The sequence below is a fragment of the Polistes fuscatus genome, unplaced genomic scaffold (genome assembly GCF_010416935.1).
Source record: "Polistes fuscatus isolate 324 unplaced genomic scaffold, CU_Pfus_HIC Scaffold24, whole genome shotgun sequence".
Lineage (NCBI taxonomy): Eukaryota > Metazoa > Arthropoda > Insecta > Hymenoptera > Vespidae > Polistes > Polistes fuscatus.
The window spans coordinates 1,828,027-1,847,294 of record NW_025113101.1 but is presented as its reverse complement, the minus strand read 5'-3'; the positions used below and the strand labels follow the sequence as shown (position 1 = coordinate 1,847,294).

Sequence of the window (19,268 nt, the reverse complement as noted above, 5' to 3'; positions counted from 1 at the left end):
ACGCGTTACCAACCTTTGATTGGTCGAGAAATAAAGAAACGAGAAGAGCGAGGTTATGTTCGAGCCAATTGAAGGAAAGATTTCGCGCGAAAATATACGAAAAAAGCCGAAGAACGAATAGCGGTTCTTTTGAATGAATTCAATCATTGTTCTTATTGATTCTTATTAATTTTCGAACGATTAAAATCTATTTGATTTGATTTAATGAACAGGAAAATCGATAGAAGATAGAAAAAGAGAGAGATAGAAAATACCTGAATATGAAGTAGTTATCAGGAATGGATTGGTAGCAATGTTTACCGATATCGGTGAGCGAGGATATGGATACTTGGTATACTTCCGTTACGTTTCACTTGCGTGTCTGTCGTTGAAAGAAGGAGGGAAAAGAAAAAGAAAAGAAATAAACATTGAGGAGGATGCGCGTGGTATCGTGAAACAGAAGAGAGAAATTCCGTGGGTTGAAACAGGCCTTGTCAACCCACCTTTGAGGAATGTAAGTAAGTAAATAAGACGCGTGTCCCGACCTCTTTTCTTTTCTCTCTCTCTCTCTCTCTCTCTGTTTCTCTTTTTATCTGTCTGTCTATCTCTCTCTTACTTTTTCTCCTACTCCTATCACTCTCTAGGTCTTTCGCACTCTCTCTCTTTCTCTCTCTCTTCGTCTCTATCTCTATCATTATCTCTCTCTCTCTCTCTCTCGCTTTCGACGGCGCTGTCTTTCCGCGGAAAAGCCGCGAAAACTACGTCACGAGTGACGGATTCGGTCAAAACTGGGACAAAGTGCAGTGCACTCTGGCATTGCGCTTTACCCACCAGGTGTTTCTATGCCGTAATCTTCCCAGGATTGGGTAATACTCATACCGTTGCACCTTGCTCTCGAATACCTGCTCGATCTTCGATACGAGAGTCTTGACACACAACTAGGTACCATAAACTGACAGGTAAAGGTTTACATTCGTCATTGTCTCTTTTGGACGAGTTAATTGTATGCGTGAAATTCGACCTATAATAATACGTGTATCGTCGTGTCTACTATGTGATTCGGCAGAATTCTACGTTTTAAATACCTACGTTTATTTTACTCTCTCCTTTGTGATATATTTTCTTATATCTTCGATCTGAATTCAAAAAGGATACGTGTCCTACTATACGAGTATACGTATGTATGTATATATATATCTATATATGTAGATAGATGTATGTGTATATATACATATATATATATTTTTTTTTTTAATACTATAGTAAGACAAAATTCATGTTAAATCGAAACTTTAATAAATGATAAATGTCTTATGGGCATTTCTCTTCAAGTTTGTTCTTTCTAAAATGTCGAAATTATATCATTAAATGATATATTTGTTGTCATTTTTAATTAGTGACGTTGTCATATTTAATCGTAATATATAAGATGTCATATCTTATATTGTAATCAAAATTCCAATGGTAATTGTTACAAAGACACTCTTAATGGTGCAGGTTAGATGAAGGATTCAAGATAGTTCCACCGTTTGGTATCATGTCAGATGGAGTCGATGGTGGCGGCGGGGAAAACGAGGTAGACTCTCATTCCTCTTCGCATGCAGAGGCTGGTGATTCTTCTAATCACAGAGAAGAAGAAGCATTGGATCCAGACAACGAAGCTGCTCTTAATACTAATTATGATAGTAGTGATGGAGCAGTTCCAGCATTTAGGTTTGATTAGTTTTCAGATCCTTTAGAAGCCAATTAAAAAAAGAATATATTAGCATGAAGTCGCAGTACATTGATTTATATGTTATATGTTTTTTATATATTACTTTGACGCTTTCACAGATGTGATCGGTGTGACAATTATGAAACTATAAATAAGACAGCATTTTGTGCTCATCAAGATCAATGTATTGGAAACGGTGAACCAGGAGAAAGCACAGAGGGTATCGATGGACCTGAAAATGATGGAGATGGAGATGAGGGTCATTCAGGCTTGCGAGCCCACAGAAAAATATTTGAGTGCGATGTTTGCAACATGAAATTTTCTAATGGGGCTAATATGAGAAGACACAAGGTAAAACTATACATAATGGCATTTGTATAAAAGATAAAAAAGTAATGATCTTACGTGTATGTATCATATTCATTTTTTGTTTGTTTTCTATATTATTTTATTTTCTAGATGAGGCATACGGGTGTAAAACCATATGAGTGCCGTGTATGTCAGAAAAGATTTTTTCGTAAAGATCATCTTGCAGAACATTTTACCACTCATTCTAAAACTTTACCATATCATTGTCCAATATGTAATAGAGGTTTCCAAAGACAAATTGCCATGAGGGCGCATTTCCAAAATGAACATGTAGGGCAACAGGATATGGTCAAATCATGTCCATTATGTAGTTATCGAGCTACTACAATGAAATGTCTTAGGTTGCACTTTTTTAACAGGTATATTAATTATCGTAAATAATACTTTTTTAAAACTATATTTGCAAGTATAATTATAATCCGAAGAATACCTTCATTCAGATATATGTGTTTGTGTTTAGACATGGAATAGATTTAGATAATCCAGGACCAAACAGTTCAACTTCAATATTAAATAGTTGCACACCTGGGGAAGCCATGCCATCTGCTCCCCTATCCGACAGTGGTGATAGTACTGGCAATAGATCAGCGGACAACGCAACTCCTCCAATGCACTTTCTTACTCCTCACGTTGAAATATCCATTCCTTACCCAGAACAAACTACTAACCAACGAAATTCAAGTCCTGCTCCATTAAATGGTGATAGTCCAAATAGTCCACAAAGTGCAGATAGCAATAGTAATGCTCCAAGCAGTAGTCATCATCAATTATCCATTAATAGTAGTGGCATTCATAGGTAAGTATACTACTATTTAAAAATATTTCATGAAGCACTTAACTTGTTTGTTCATATTAGAGAGTACGAATAAATAATCTTATATTACAAGGAATGTGGGTGGCGGAGAAGAAGCTATCACACCTTCAATCTCTTTAATTCCTATCAAACAAGAGCCAAATAGCAATGGTATGGAAGATAGTGGAGCAACATCCAGTAATCTGTCATTGCCATCGTTAATCAAGGTTTCACCATTGAAGACACTATTGCGAGATGATCTATGTCGTAAACTTTCTACAAGTTGCAGTAACAATAATAACACTAATAACAATAATGGTTCAAATTCCAATTTACATTCGAGGGGTGAACCCCCGACATCGACGAGACCTGATCCACGAAGCAGCGGTTTACAGTGTACACACTGTAGAATTACTTTTCCAGATCAGACATTGTACTTTCTTCATAAGGGTTGTCACAGTGAGAGCAATCCATGGAAGTGCAACATATGTGGTGAGCAGTGCTGTAACTTGTACCAATTTAATTCGCATTTATTGAGCAAAAGTCATCAGTAGCAGCGAACAAAAAGTATGCAATGGCATATCATTTTTCACTCTTTGTTTAAAACCATCTTATCCAAAAAGGGTACGTAAAATTATACGTAAAATAACATCCATATATGAGCATGTGCCACGAAAATATAAATATATGTATATATATAGAGAGAGAGATTATATATTTAATATATATATAAATATATTTATATTTTCACACACTCAAATATAAAAACTCGATCCCCAACGAAGTACTTTTAACAAGAAAATACACATACATACATATATATAGATATATATATATATATATTTATCCCGATATGTAGTTCTTTTAAATTGTGAATTTTGGTAATAGCCATGTGCTGCCTTCCCCTTTAAAAATTCTGCGCGTAATGGGAAGATTTGTGCCTTTTTTCAAATTTGCCGACTTTTACTCGTCCATCATATTGTCATCATGCGAACGATCCGTCCATAGAGCTTTACAGAATTATTCCAAGCTCTATAAGTAGTATTAACTTACAATTAGATATATACGTATATATATATATGTATATTGGATGAGACATCTAAAACTAAGCCGGCGAATATTTCGAAAATATGTTTAAGTCGAAAAGGTTGATACAATTTAAGGTGATAGCTTTTATCTAAAAATTATAATGTTATAATTTGGTTATCGATATAAATTTATATTATTGTAATTGCTGTATATTGTTCCATTTTAAATGGAACATATTTCTTTAGAGATATTTTTGTTTTATAATCAAAATTAACCGAGATATTAAAGCTTTCAATTTTAGCTGGCTCATCCGATATATCCTACAGATTAAACACATTGAAACAGTCTTAAACTATTTCAAAAATGAACAGAGTTAAATAGATAGATTACCAAGAAAAATGAAGAACACACACAACACATTTCTAATAGATATCTTATTTAGTTATGCGGCTTAAATGCTTTGGAACAGACACGATGTATTTTTGAATTTACTTCTTAATTGAATTATCCTCAAATATAGCTCACATACGAATTTAATATATAAATAATAACAGAAAACAAAATACATACATATATGTATTTAGTATATATTAAACTTTGCCTTTTCTTGCACTTTCTTGCACACACTCACGTTTAACACATCAGAATAAACACAACATCGGGTTAGTTAAAAGCATTTGCCGTTTATCCTACTAATTCATGGTGATATGTGGGTTTTAACAGGTGGACAATATACTTCACTAGCTAAAAATTTAATTAGCGAGTTGATGCGTATTGCTGATTCACCTGTTTTAGGTAGGAATGTTATATATCGGTACAGTCGATAACGAGGATAACATGTACAGGGCACAAGCCACCAGGCATGTACTATATAAAAGGCAAGTTCGGAGATTTGACCTTGACATAAAATTAAAAAAGGAAAAAGAAGAAAAAGAGAAAAGAGTTTTGCAGATACGTATTATTTCACGGTACATATATGCCGTACTACTTACAACAGGGTCATATTCTCTGCTTTGCCTTTACTTCGAAGATTATTTTATATATAAATATTTGTACAGAGAAAAAAAAACAAATTATTAAGAGACGAATTCGATATGGAAAGAAAATCGAAATAGTGATTACTGCGTACATGGCAAGCATAATAATTAATATTATGCACAGATAAATAAATATATATTTATATAAGGAAAAGAATAGAGACACACGGATATACACGATTATATATACACACTCAGAGAGAAAGAGAGAGAGACACACACAACACTGCTGTAAATGGTTGTAGTTATTTAATAATTGTTCTGTATATCTCAGCATAGTATTTAATATGATCAATATTATTTATTAGCATATAAGTAATTTATTATTGCTTTGCATTCCAAGAGATAAAGTAGTATATTATTGTAAACTAATGATCAGCGTTAACGGTGCTTTTTCTTTAGAAATTCATTGGATTATCTTCGTAAATTAATAATTAGCACATAAAGAATCTTTAAAGTTAACAACAAATTATTGATCAATAACGTTTATTTTAAAACAAAAAGGATACGAAATTCTATATATATATATATATGTATACTGGATCTTTAGAAAGAGATACAAGACTTTTAAATGATTATATTTAATCTGCTACATTACATATACATTGATGATTTTGGTATTAAACAATATCTGAAAGCTGGATATGCAATACACAATAAACAGTTCAAATATAATTATTTAAAAATATCGTGTCTCTTGGTGAAGAACCTGTATAAATATGTAAGTTATTGAATTTGTTAATAGCACTGTCAATCTTTATTGAAGCATCATTGACGTACAAATTTTTTAGATACCTTTACAACACTGTGTGTTCATCATATTAGTTCGTGAATTTTTTATGGTATTGTGAAAATAAGTGCCTGATTTAAATGATTATATTTCTTGAATTTGATGATTAATTTGTGTCATGAAGAAAAAGAAAACAAGAAAAAACATGAAAACTGATTCCGACATCGGTTTGTAGAATTATAAAAAAAGATTTTTCTCCAATCCCATATTTAGAGAAAGATATATATATATATATATATTATATGTTATATATATACATATATCTATATATGGACCAGAAGCGTGCCCGCATTTACCACATGTGCTTAGAATAGCAATGCCTTTACAACTGTGATCACGTTTACAAAGAAATTAGTCTTAAACCTAGAAGATAGACGTAAAGGTATTTAGAAGTATACGAAAATATGATGAACACAATTTCGAATAAAAAGCCTTAGGTGCAGCCCGCCCTCTGTCCCTCTTAATTTATATGAATAAAATTAAAGTATATTTAATTCTATAAAAAATGGGAAAAAAAAATATATTGTTGATGTTACTACGGTGTAATGGGTACAATTTAAATACATAATTCTTACATGTATATAAGTAATAGACCGAGAAAGACTCTCTCATCAGACACGTATTTTTCAATTCTCCAATATCCCTAATATTGTTCCTTTAATATTAAGATTTAAAGATGAAACAAATTCAAAATTATCTATCTGTTATTCTCATAATGAAATATTTTAATACAAAAATTCTAATAATATCAACGAAAATTCTATATACGATTTATAATTATGGACATAATACAAATAATTATCTAATTGTTAAATTATAATCTCTGGTTAATTTAAATTTTTAACAAATTAAAAAAAGAAAAAGAAAAAAAGAATAAAATAAATTCTCAAAGTAAATTTAATTGTCTTTTCAAAAATCGTACAACTTTTGGAAAAATAAAAGGATTAGAAAAAGAGAGAGTAGTGTATACTGTTGGACAAAGATTGCCTCTATACATTTTATAAATTTTATTTTCGTAACAATCGTTTGAAACGTGTATGAATACAAAGGCTCGTGTGTTATATTACAAAATGTCTACTTTGTTTTATTTTTGTATATTTTATTTCTCTTTCTTTTCCTTATTATTATTATTATTATTTTTTAAAATCCTTATGCGTTAAAGCTTACGAGAAAGAAAGAAAGAAAGAAAATAAATAAATTTGTGAAGAAATTTTCTTCTGGATTGGGATAAGAGTGTAATGGTCTCTCGTTGCTCGAATTTCACTCGAGTGTCGGGGACCAATAATAATAATAATACAATAAAGAAGGATATAATATTATGAAATTTTCTTGGACAATTTTCTTACAATTAAATTATCAGGAACCAGGTATAGAAATAGAAAGGTGGATAATAATACACGTAATACACATCACACACATTCGTAATCTTAACAGACAACAAGCGTCGTTTACTTTTACAAAATGGCAATAAAGAATTAAATCTTAAAAGTAATTCTTTAGAAAATATATTCTCGTATCGTACATATTATCGTGTTATCGATCGAGAAGAGGAGGGGTAATGATGGGGAAAGAGGAGAAGGAGGGTAAGAAGAGAACGATATATATATATACCTTTCTATAACTGTGTACTAAACATTATATGCACCGAGATTTTTCCATAGAACGTCATCGTTCCTCCAGCATCCGGTGAGATGCGAGAGAATAATTCCTTTGAAGATTTTTTTTTTTTATTATTCTCTCTCTCTCTTTCTCTTTCTTTTTACTCTTTCTTTCTCTTGCATTTAGTTAGATCAGTCAATGACGTTCGTCTTGTGGCTGAGAATCGTTTCGATGTTTCGATGAATCCGCGCGATTTGTGAACGTTTACTTCTCGGTGTCTCCCCTTCCTCGATGTAGAGGTTCCCACCCACTTCCGGCCAACCAGCCACCACCGGAGTTTCGCGTTTCCGGTCTGTAAGCAAGAGGAAACAAGTGCGATCGACCGACCAATCAACCAAACCGAGTACTTCCCCAATTCACCTACGTTGTTCAAGGGCTTTTTCTCTCTCTCTCTCTCTCTCTCTCTCTCTCCCCTTTCCCTTTCCCCCTTTCTCTTTCTCTTTATCTATCTCTATCTCTATCTATCTCTTTCTTTCTTTCTCAATCGATATTTATCCAACGATGTATACTTCCTGTTAAAACTCTTTTATTTCAAATTGATTCGCTAAACGTGATAAAATTTATCGAACGATTTGATTATTGACATTGATCGAATTAATTTATGTATGTATATAGATACACACGTTTCGTACATATATATAAGAACTCTCTTTTTCCTCTCTCCCTCCCACCCTCTTTCGTTATTTTTAATTCTCAGTCAATTGATATTTATCTAACGATATTATACTTCCTGTGTGTTTCTCTTTTATTTCTAATCAAATTCGTTAAACGTATTCGTAGTTCTCGAACGATCGAATCAATGTACATGCACTTATACATATGCATTAAAAGATATATGTACGAAAAGTATGTAGATATGTATGTACATGAACATACGTATGATATATCGTCTAATGTTGAGCCTAAAATTGGACGCTAGGCTTGATTTTCAGCATCACGCGCGTCAATCTCGAAAATGCAAACTGACGCATGTTCTCTCTTAACGATGAAGATTCTAAAGTTAGAACTACGAATCCCGGTTGAAAATGAATGAAAGCAGATAAACGTTAGGGGAACAATCACGTCATTTTGTTTTTATCATGTGATAAATAATTAAGTAAGAAGTGTGTATGCGTTATCCCTATAAAGGCCACGTAAATACATAAGAGAGAAATTATCAAAGGCCATGGCACCTAGCCACGAAGTTGCCATCGTCTTGTCTCGTCTATTTTACTAGTACTTACAAACAACCCCGACTATTTCCTGAAATACACCAGTAACGTAAGCTTTAAGTCAAACATCGCGTCCTGCTAGATCGTATAATCATTAGATTTTCGTTTATTGTCCTCTACTACTTCAATAAGTATTGCATTTTCAATTTGATTTGTTTCTATTAATGACAACTGACATTTCATTCATATATATATATATAAATATATCTTCAACTAATTTGACGTTTTCTTTTTAAATTTGTTCTTGTAACAATTAATAATATGATTGTTTTCTCTGTAATAAAACTATAATGTAATATTAAATAATTTTGAAATATATAATTCAAGCAATGAATATATCATTTAGTTGGTAGGATCAAGTTGCAGGAAACGATCGATTGAATGAAATTCGTAAAAGGTGGTCGGTCCTAGTCAAGGATCATTATCGAGGATAAAGTTCTTTACACGTTCTCTCCCACAATGTACGTGACGTATATGTGGCGTGAAGCAGCACATTCAACCACGGTTAGAATCAAATGAATTTGTTATTTACTCCCTCTTTGAAATCCCTTACCCTCCCACTTCTCTACTCTACTCTATTCTATTCTACTCTTCCCTACCCTATCCCATCTCTACCCCTATTCCATCCATTTATCTCTCGTATACTAAGCTCGATCATTCTTTGCAAAACGTTCGTCGCGAATGCGTACGCAACTATATCTACACTGAGGGTCAGAATCAAAATAGGGCTTTAGATTAATGTAATGTGCATTTAGCGAACGAATAAACACGAACGATATATATACACCACGTAATATTTCTACTTGTATACACGTGTGTATATATATATATATATATCCTAGAAAAGTCTGCTTCGAATTATTCTTCTACGAGATTTTGAATTGATCATTAAGAAAAGAACAAATAAATAAATAGCTATCACCAGTGCTATTTTACCACGATATATTTTATTTTGTTATTTTTATCGAAACCAATAAGAAAATAAAATTCCAATAAGTATATGCATGTAACAACAAATAATATTATAATGATTAAGACAAATCATTTATTGCACACTCGATGTTTCTTATTTTTTAGAGGTAAGATTTCACCGATGTATAGCTTTTAAGGATTAAACAAATACTATTCAACTCGTATAATTTGTTTAAACGCTCACCTAATAATTTCTCAAGGTACTGACATCTAGTTTCTGGATCACCTGGACTCATAGGTGCACCCGCAACGAGTTCAGCCAATTCTGCCTTAACCATAACATTTAATCGGGCAGAGATTTCTTCGAGACCGACTGAAAAATAAATATCATTCATAATTCATATAGCAACGCGCGTAACAATAATAATTAAGAAAGAGTTAGGTATTGCAAAATGTATGTTTTTATAAGGAATGCTTTTGAAATCGTAGAAAGAATTGCTCGGATCTATAATCTTCGATTGCATCGAGTTTAGTCAAGGTGGAATGCGGCATGAATGGCCATGGAATGCGTGACTTAGCTTTCTCAAGGCCCATTTTGGACAGCTGGTTACTCCTAATAGGTCGAGACTTAAGCGGGACGTCTTTTATAAGTCCTCTCCATATTATATCTAATCAGAATCAGTAACTCCGGGTGGGCCGACCATTAAACGTAATGAAACGGTATCGATTACAAAACGAATACTTATTACATACGATAGAATTAATTAGGAAGAATCAATTTCAATATCCTATTTAAACTTCGCATAATTATTGCTATTGGTTGCGTGTTATTTTTAATTCATTTCATTATCACATCTTAAATATGATTTTCAATGGGATACACGATTCTATCTAATTATTTGTATTAATTATATTTCTATATATAGAGAGAAATCATTATAGAAACTTAGAAGTGATATTCTAATTCATACGTCATATTTTATATTATCACGTTTATAATACTTTACGTGTCACCGATTTGAAGTTATACACGTTTGATAGTAGAAAGGACGCCGGTAACGAAGCTCCATTCATGCGAACTTCATTAACGAATCGTGCTTGAATCGGTTCCCACAAACGTGCACGCGATACGTGGTACGATACACGACTTCAATAGTGGGGAGGAAGGTGTTCCGGCGAGAAAGAGTTCTGCGTAATGCTCGTTATGCAAATGCATATAGTAACCTCGTACACACGTGCACCATAGATCATAAGAACGTTACGCGACTTACACTTCTCTTTGTATTCTTTTTTCTTTCTTTTTTATTCTATGTAGTAAAGACTGTAAAGGATAAATGTTTTTTAAGAGTATTACTTTGCATACAATCACTTTTAACATCGATTTAAAATATTACACAATCAGATAAGAAGAATTTAATATAAACATTTTAATTATCTTCGATTAATTTTGTACACATTACATAATTTATAATTATTTAAAAAATTACAAATTATTATGTCAAAGTTAATCTTAGATAATTTGAAAGAAACTAGACAAGAAATACGATTATACAAATGAGTATAATTAAATCAAAATTGTCTATTCAATAAGAGAAAGTTTAGCAATTCGATGATTATCGTTTACTATTGTATTTATAATAAAAAAGAAAGAAAAATGAGAGATAGTCAATTATGTAAAAAAGGTACGATTAAATAAAAATATCCTATTGATTTTTCATTTGGAAACAATGTAGAAATTGATAATTCGATCATAATTCGATCATAATTCGATCGTACTAAATACGGCCCTGGTTATAAGTAGATATAGTAAACACGGAACGGTGTACACGATAGTGACAGCGTGGGCGATGGTACGTTGAGCGCGTTGGACGTGGAGACGTCATATCCGGGCGCGGTAGGTCGAGCCAAGGTGAGGAGAGGCCGTGATCAGCCCTCTAATGAAGAAAATCTCGTCTTGCATTTTAAAGGACTCGCGGAGTATATGTTTTACGCGTACTTCCCCAGGGCTCAAAGGCGAGCCCTTTAGCCTTGCCGCATAAGATGCCGGTCCTTCTTTAGAGCGTAGGAAGGATAACGTTTAATGACGAACATGCTTGATGTCGATTTCCAATGTCGATAAAAGAGGAAGAAGAAGAAGAAGAAGAAGCCGTGAATCTTCGTTTATCCTTCGAGGCATGCCGATTTTAAATGTTGCATTTATTTTGAAAAGTACGAGTTAGTAAGAATATGATGAACAATACATTCATACGTACATATATATGTATATATGTATATATATACCTGGTTCAAAATTTTTTTTCATCCTTCGCCACTGTCTCGCATAAACCAAGGCCGAACAACCCGCTACCAAAAAGAAGACCACGCAGGCACATACCGCTAGTACAAGGGCGGCAGTCTGCCAATCCCACAAAAGATTTCCTTCGTGGATGCTCGATTTTCTCCTCTCTCGAGGGTCATATGGCCTCTGTGAAAATAAAACGTATGCTGTAAAAACTGTGCCTATAAAACCCTCGTATATTATACTAACCGACAGTTATCGAAACTAAAAAAGAGAAACTTTAAAGGTCTATATACGCGCAGTTACGATTCTTCGTTCTTTACTTTTTGTTCTTGAGAAGAGAACTCGTCAACGTGTCCCACGTTTATTTCGTCGTCATAAGTAGCATCGACGAGACTCCTCGTTTCCTGTTTTAACTTCTCTTGCTGTCGTTGCTCCTGCGACTGTTGTTGTTGTTGCTGTTGTTGTTGTTGTTGTTGATCTAGTTCCGGAAATCGCCAAAGCATCTTTGATGTTACCGCTTCCAAACGTCTCTGTCCGTTCTCAGGCCTTTTTCTCGTTGAAAGAAAAGACCAGTCAAGCTCCAAAGCTGAGAGTGGTCCACAAATTGCGTCTTTATGCACGGCGCAAGGGCTCAATGTGAACTCGGGCGCGCATCTCGTGCATGGCCAGCAAGATGCACGCTCGGTGGACCAGAATTCTAGGCCTGGCTTACACACCGGATACTGAGAACCGGATATCGCGCCGACGAGATCACAGACACCGACAAATAACGGCACTAGGGTTAGCAGTAACCCCCAACAAGATTCCTTTGGCATTACCTAAAAATGCATTACAACGATTATTATTTTTTTATTAAAACAAGCAGCATTACGTCGATTGAATGTTCGCGTTCAAATGATAATTTGAGTACATTGAAATTCGTTTAATCCTTTGACCTATACCACGTGACAAGGATCTATCATCCCATACAACGATTATAAAACCGTTGTTGTCATTATAATGCGTAATGAATCGCTATTGTTGGCAGACGGCGTACCAGTTTGGCGTTATATGATCGTGCCACTTGTAATCATTGATTACTACACATGTGGTTAACCAACGAATACACTAGCATCGAATTACATTACATAGTCCTTGCTCAGACTCTTCCTTTAATAACTTATTGTTTAGATTCTTATGAATAAAAAATGATTTATGCGTAGGCAGACACGTAAGCCATACATGTACCACTTGAAATCGATGCATTATAAAGTACTTTTGCTCGTCCCTTTGTTTCTCGTTTTCGAATTTTATGCATGCGTGGTCAGATTACATATGTGAGCATAAACTTAAAGCAAATGGTTCGCCATTATTCAAATTAATCGATGCAAGTAGCCGGTACATGCCTCGATGTAAAGATTACGTTAGCACGAGCTCTTTTCGCGTATTTCGAACGTTTCATGCAAATAAATAAGCTCGTCTCTTTCTCTATGTCTCTCTCTATTTCTCTTTTTTTTCTTTTCTTATTATCCTTTTTTCTCGTAGAAGCTTCAACAATGTTAGAATCGTTGCATAGTTCAGAGAAATCGCCGTTCTCTAAGAATTTTAAAGATTCATGGCGACGCGTAAAGTGGGAACGCTGAAGTATTCTTATCGTACCTTGTCTTGGAAGACTTCGAGTAGTACTTTCCGAAGTATTGAAGTCACGTTCGTGTTCGCACGTAAAGCACAAATACAAGTTCTACGAATTGACTTCGTTCTACGATCAAAATGAAATTTCTCCGATATAAGTATGTGTAAAAAAAGAAAAAAGAAGAAAAAGAAAAAAAAGAAGAAAAAAAAAAAATCTATAAAAGTTCTTGCAAATCGAAGATATTTTGTTCTTAAAATAAAATTCGACAGATATATACATAGATGCATTGAGATTTTCACGAGAGATGAGAGACGAATAGCAGATCTTATGTGTTTGATTTGTGGATTATAAACTGCACATCATCCAATCTCCACGGGGAGTTTTTAATCCTACTGAGACAGCAAAAAATAGAGAAAAAGAGAGAGAGTGAGAGAATGTTGAAAGCCAAACGTCGATCGCAACCGATCGACGTAACTCTTCCGTATAAAGGCTCTCTTTAAGCGGCAAAAGCGCTCGGACCGTTTCCACTTCCGGCTCGTTCCCGATGTAATTACATCCGCAGTTGAATCGCAATCCATCTACGTCATCGCTGATACACGAGTCTGTGCTTTAATGCGCGTACATTACAAGTACTTACTTTACAAATGCATTCGTGCCTATTATAAAAAAAAAAGTTCTCTCGAAATTCGCTTCTCGCTTCGAACAAATTACAAAAGAATTTATCGAAATTTAAGAAGAAGAAGAAGAAGAAGAAGAAGAAGAAAACAAGAAAAAACAAAAATTAAATTAAATCAATCAAAATTTGTAACGATTCGTTGCAATCATTTGTACACGACACGTGTACCCTATACATCGAATTATTAAAAAAAAAAAAAATAAAAAGAAGAAAAAGGTTTGTTAATAATACGTAGAAATTCGATAATAAAATTGTACGCAATTTAATTTTTAATTTGAAAACGTAATCTTAGAAAAATAAAGAAGCGTTAGATTGCTAGGATATGCTACATCGTTCTATTCTTTCTCGTCGTAAGTTGTTATCCGGTTTGTGCAGTCACGAAAGCAAATATGAAATAGAAACGAAAGTAGCTGAAGAAAATACAATAAGTTGCTTCGCCATGTATGGTACTCATTGTAAAGTAGTTTCTCTTCGCCTACTTAAAATTGCCTGTGCACACGTGTCATATTTCTTGAGGGCGCACATACATACATATATAAATACATATACATACATATATATATATATATATAGTCGATCATTGTCGTTGTTGTACTATGCTTACAATAAGTATTCGCTGGCTAGTTCGCTGTCTCGCGAACAAAACTCAATGCGCGTGTGCGGATAGCCGAAGCACAATCAAAATGCAACGCTTCGATTCGCTCGCTCGTGAGAGTCAACGATGCAAATGCAATACCTCCGCCGAATTCGTCTCTTCGTGATGTGGATTTCAATCTCTGTTTATTTTATTTATGGATTATCGAAGGTTCTTGTGCTAAAGTCATGCACCGACTAACAACAATCTTCGTACGAACGACGTAATATCTCTTTTTACACGAAAACGATGTAAACATTGCGAACCTTGGATGAAATTTATTTATTTTCTTCTTCTTCTTTTTTCTTTTTTTCTTTCCCACCCCGTTGATATAATCTGTATTATTCTATCGCATATTGCACGACACGCATGCTTAATATCATCGATAAGAGAAACCGTTAAATACTTGTGCATGTATGTATATATGTATGTGTGTGTCCTCTATTAACAAGATTCATACTTCGAATTCCATTCAATACTAAATATCGAAAATACATACGTGGTAAATTCAAGGAATCTGATTGTTCGTTCATTTTTAAGGAAAAATAGTGCGAAGAAATATTGAATATCCATTAAAGATAAAACTCGATGAATGAGATTCGGAAGGAGTGGGCACACTCAGTTTGCTTTTTATTGACACGACGATGCAAAAGAGATGGAAAGAATTTCATCTTGCTTTTCTACAGTGTCTGGCATTGTTTATTTTCAAACGAGCCTTCAATAAACATCGACAAAAAAATAACTCTACGTTAGCTCGAGCCATAGCCACGTGTTTCGTACACGTTAAACCACCACGCAGGATACGATTGAGGAATTTGAATTTAACGTGATAAACACAGACTAGAGTTCATTTCGTTGGCATTCGTTTTGAAAATAATGCCTGTGCAATCTCACGCTTGAGATGTCTATTTTGAATTTTCTTTCGATACTTTATTTTGCTGATCGGTCACTTAACAAAATCGTTTTATCCGTAGTTCGAAAAATTTGCTTAACAATTTTCGTGATATTAAAATCATTAAAATCATTTAAATCTAATGCAAATCTTGCTCGTCGAAAGATCGTAGAATAGTCGATATTTATTTGAATTATTTTATTACTATAATAGTACTTCTAATACTATTTCAAACATATAAATTTATCTTAATTATAATTTACCTAAATACACACACACTTTAACAGTTTAATTATATTAAATTATTCTAATGTACTTTTTTTAATACATAATAATATAATAAATATTTTTCAAATACTACTTACTATTTGAATAAGTATTACAATAATCTTCTTATAAAAATTATTCAAATAAATATCGATTATTTTTTAAATCTAACAAGTTATAATAAAGAATATTAAATCATCGCTAACGGATCAATAAAATTACATCGAATTATTACATCTTAATTAAAAATTCATTCGAGTTGCATCGTTGCACAATACTATTCATTGTACAGTTTGCTCGAGTCCACATAGTACGAGGATCCGCAAGATAATTCCATGAGTGTTGTGTGAATTCGGTGAAATATACGGCGTACTACACGGAAGAGCAAACACGTGTACTACTTGCATAATTCATAAACGCACGTTGTCGTTGCTTGTCTCTCTGCCATCATATAAACAGTAAATCTTTTCGCAATCATTGAAAAAAAAGAAAAAAAAAATGTTCATACATTTAATCTAAAATTTAATAATAGAAAATATTCGACAAGTTTTACATATAAAATCTGCCCCAACTGACGAATAATTATTAAATTATTTGTTATAAGAAAATAGAAGAGATACATAGGTTTCCAGAGCTCTGTTAAAACATTATTAAAAAGATATCGGCTATAATGTTAATATTCTTTTAATTATGATACCGCTAACGATAAAGTTACAAAAGATAGTTATGACTTATAAATTATATTAAATCTAACTGTGGTCTTATAGAAAAAATTGGATGAAAATTCTAATAGATACGTATAATATATTTCTCCGATCAATTGATAAAAGAACTTACGCTGCCTTATATTGTTTCGGTCCTGTCATGATGTAATCCTTGCCTTCATCGTCAAAAAAGTTTACAAAATATTCTTTTCTTTATTTCTTATAATTTTCTTGTAATCACGGCACCAATTGAACACACCGAAATTGAATGTAAAGTCTGGAAAATAAAAATTCACGTATCACCAAGGAAAATCCCGTTATAAGTTTTTGCTTATACTTGATTTGATGTTTATATATCAAATTGTCGTAATTCGTGCACACAAAAAATAAAAAATAAGAAAAGAAAATTAATTCGTTATTATTATAGCGGCGCACACACACGATCACCCGTAGGTCTGATAGATAAATAGATAAGACGATAAGAAAGAGGGGAGGGGGAATTAAGGGAAAAGGAAATTTCTTTTTTGAATACAAAGATGCGATGATAATTTTCTTCTTATCTCGTCGTATCTCTTCTCGTCGTTTATTTCGAAATACGTGCGTACTAACGCGCGGTCGCAACGCGACTAGTCCGACGAGTTATACTAATTTCCGCCCACGACATAACCGCGAGAGTCTAAAGTAAGTGTGAGAGAGAGAGACGACGAAGAGAGAGACGAAGATAGAGACTAGAAGAGACGAGGCAAGAGCGTATACGAGAAAGAGAAAGAGAGAGAAAAAAGAATAAAAGAAAGAAAGAAAGAGGGAGATGGTAGTAACCCAGGTCGGTGGGGTGGAGGGGGAGGATCGTAGGAGAGGAAATCTCTGTCGGTGAAAAGAAAAAGGGGTGGGGATAGGGGCAAAAGAAAGAGAGAGAAAAAGAGATAGAAAACTTGAAAGTTGAAGTAGTTTCTCGACGAGTTCTCTCCAGCTAGTATTATATATATATACTATATATATATACATGATTCTTACCTGGACAATCAACCCTACTTCTTAAGTGACCACCATTCCTTTCGTAGGCTGACCGATGCATCTCCGGGAATAACGAAGGAGCAACCAGTTTCTAAATCGTCTACGTGGTTGAATCTAGAGAGATAATATCTTGGATGCATTCATCCTATTTTTCCCTCTTTTTTAAAAGAAATATTGTATATTACATCATTAAACTGGATGCACTTATAAATTAAAAACTATTATAAGATAATATCTATGATAGATATATAGATATCTCATTGTATTTCGATTTAAAAAGAATAAATTATATATAAAATCTTTATTACTATTTATTTATTATAAATACCTTATTGTACTTGAATTTTAAAAGAATTTAAATCCAATCAATTCAAATTAGAATGTATACGAGCAATATACTCAAAATATATCCTGATGAAAAAAATAAGAATTAATTTTTTCATTTTACCTTTTAACGAATTTGAATTAATCAAAATAAATGATAAGATCATGAATGAACACACATATAGAAGATTCATGTGTGGCATAAAGTCTCTTCTTCAAATAAGTGAAGATATGTAAGAAAAGAAGAGTAGGAGAGTAAGAAGTCAGCAGTGACGATACACAGGCATACAATATAGAACGTTTTAGCCCTTGGGATTCCAAAGTACGACTTCGCACAGGATCTGTCTCCACTTCCTGTTTCATTTCGAACCGATTTCCCCAAGGCAGGATATACCAAAGTACTCTCCTAGCCAACCACATTTAGTACAAGAGACAGCATCTGGACTTGGTCTGTCTTTGGTATGCTGGTTTGTCCTTGCTATGCGATCTTCGTTGTAAAGAATTGAATTCCCCTCTTTCTTTCTCTTTTTCCCTCTCTCTTTCTTCCTTTAGGGCCTTCTCGACGTTCTGTCGGCCGTCTCCTTTCTGCATCTCCTGACGACCTTTCATTCTACGTGAGTGGAATTTCATAAAAACAAAGATAAACATCGTCATCCTAATAACTGTCCAAATCTCAAAGTCGCAGTAACAATGCGCTTAAGATCAAACAGCGATGAAAAGTCGGGATAAAATGCATTAACGATTTGTAACCTGACCACCAGTGGGCGATAGTAGGTACTTAACACGATGACGATAGAATACTATCAAAGAATGCAGTTATGACGGTAAAATACTATAAAAGAATGCAGTTATGACGGTACAATACTATCAAAGCATTCTTTGATAATATATGATAGTAAATGATATATTCTTTGATATTATATATAGTATAGTTCTATTGTAATAAGATTTTAAATAAATATATTTAATTTTTAGTGTATAAAAATGTGTTTGCCTTCAGAAATGCATATATAAATTAATTTTAAAAAGCAACAATTAAGGGCGTTCTAATGAAAGTTAATCAAGATGAGTTGATGTTAAATCCAACGATGATCACCTGTAACAAGAAGAAAACTATATTAATCATACGGTCAATAAATTCAATCCTAAAATACAAGTCGCCAAATTAGCAGATGCACTTTTAAATGTAATTTTCTATGTATTTTTATCAAATCTCTATTTCAAGTTGCATAAAATTAAATTTGAACGCGTGATTTTACATTATAATATATAATAATTAAGAAATAAAAAAGCTACAAAAATATTACAATACTGGAAAAAAAAAAAAAAAAAAAAACAAAAAAAATAAAATCTATTTTAATCGATTTAAAT

The 19,268-nt window shown here is 33.3% G+C and overlaps 2 protein-coding genes across 4 annotated transcripts; one reads left to right on the top strand and one right to left on the bottom strand.

Moving 5' to 3' along the window:
* Positions 1-63: 63 nt before the first annotated feature.
* Positions 64-3,477, top strand: LOC122518286 (zinc finger protein ztf-16). 3 transcript variants are annotated; one of them, XM_043637151.1, is made up of 6 exons: positions 64-493; positions 1,477-1,692; positions 1,813-2,044; positions 2,153-2,421; positions 2,523-2,858; positions 2,950-3,477. In XM_043637151.1, coding segments are annotated over exons 1-6 (1,515 nt in total). In that variant the 5' UTR covers positions 64-491; the 3' UTR covers positions 3,410-3,477. The 3 variants fall into 3 exon arrangements, with proteins under 3 accessions (XP_043493086.1, XP_043493088.1, XP_043493087.1); XM_043637153.1 differs by having other exon boundaries at positions 64-497; XM_043637152.1 differs by lacking the exon at positions 64-493 and adding an exon at positions 838-938.
* Positions 3,478-7,480: 4,003 nt separating this feature from the next.
* Positions 7,481-17,193, bottom strand: LOC122518298 (tumor necrosis factor receptor superfamily member wengen). Its single transcript, XM_043637167.1, has 5 exons — positions 16,693-17,193; positions 12,095-12,592; positions 11,774-11,957; positions 9,738-9,866; positions 7,481-7,662 (listed from the first exon to the last, which is right to left on the bottom strand). The coding sequence occupies exons 2-5, from the start codon at positions 12,587-12,589 to the stop codon at positions 7,502-7,504; spliced, it is 969 nt and encodes a 322-aa protein (XP_043493102.1). The 5' UTR covers positions 12,590-12,592; positions 16,693-17,193; the 3' UTR covers positions 7,481-7,501.
* Between the last annotated feature and the right edge of the window lie 2,075 nt (positions 17,194-19,268).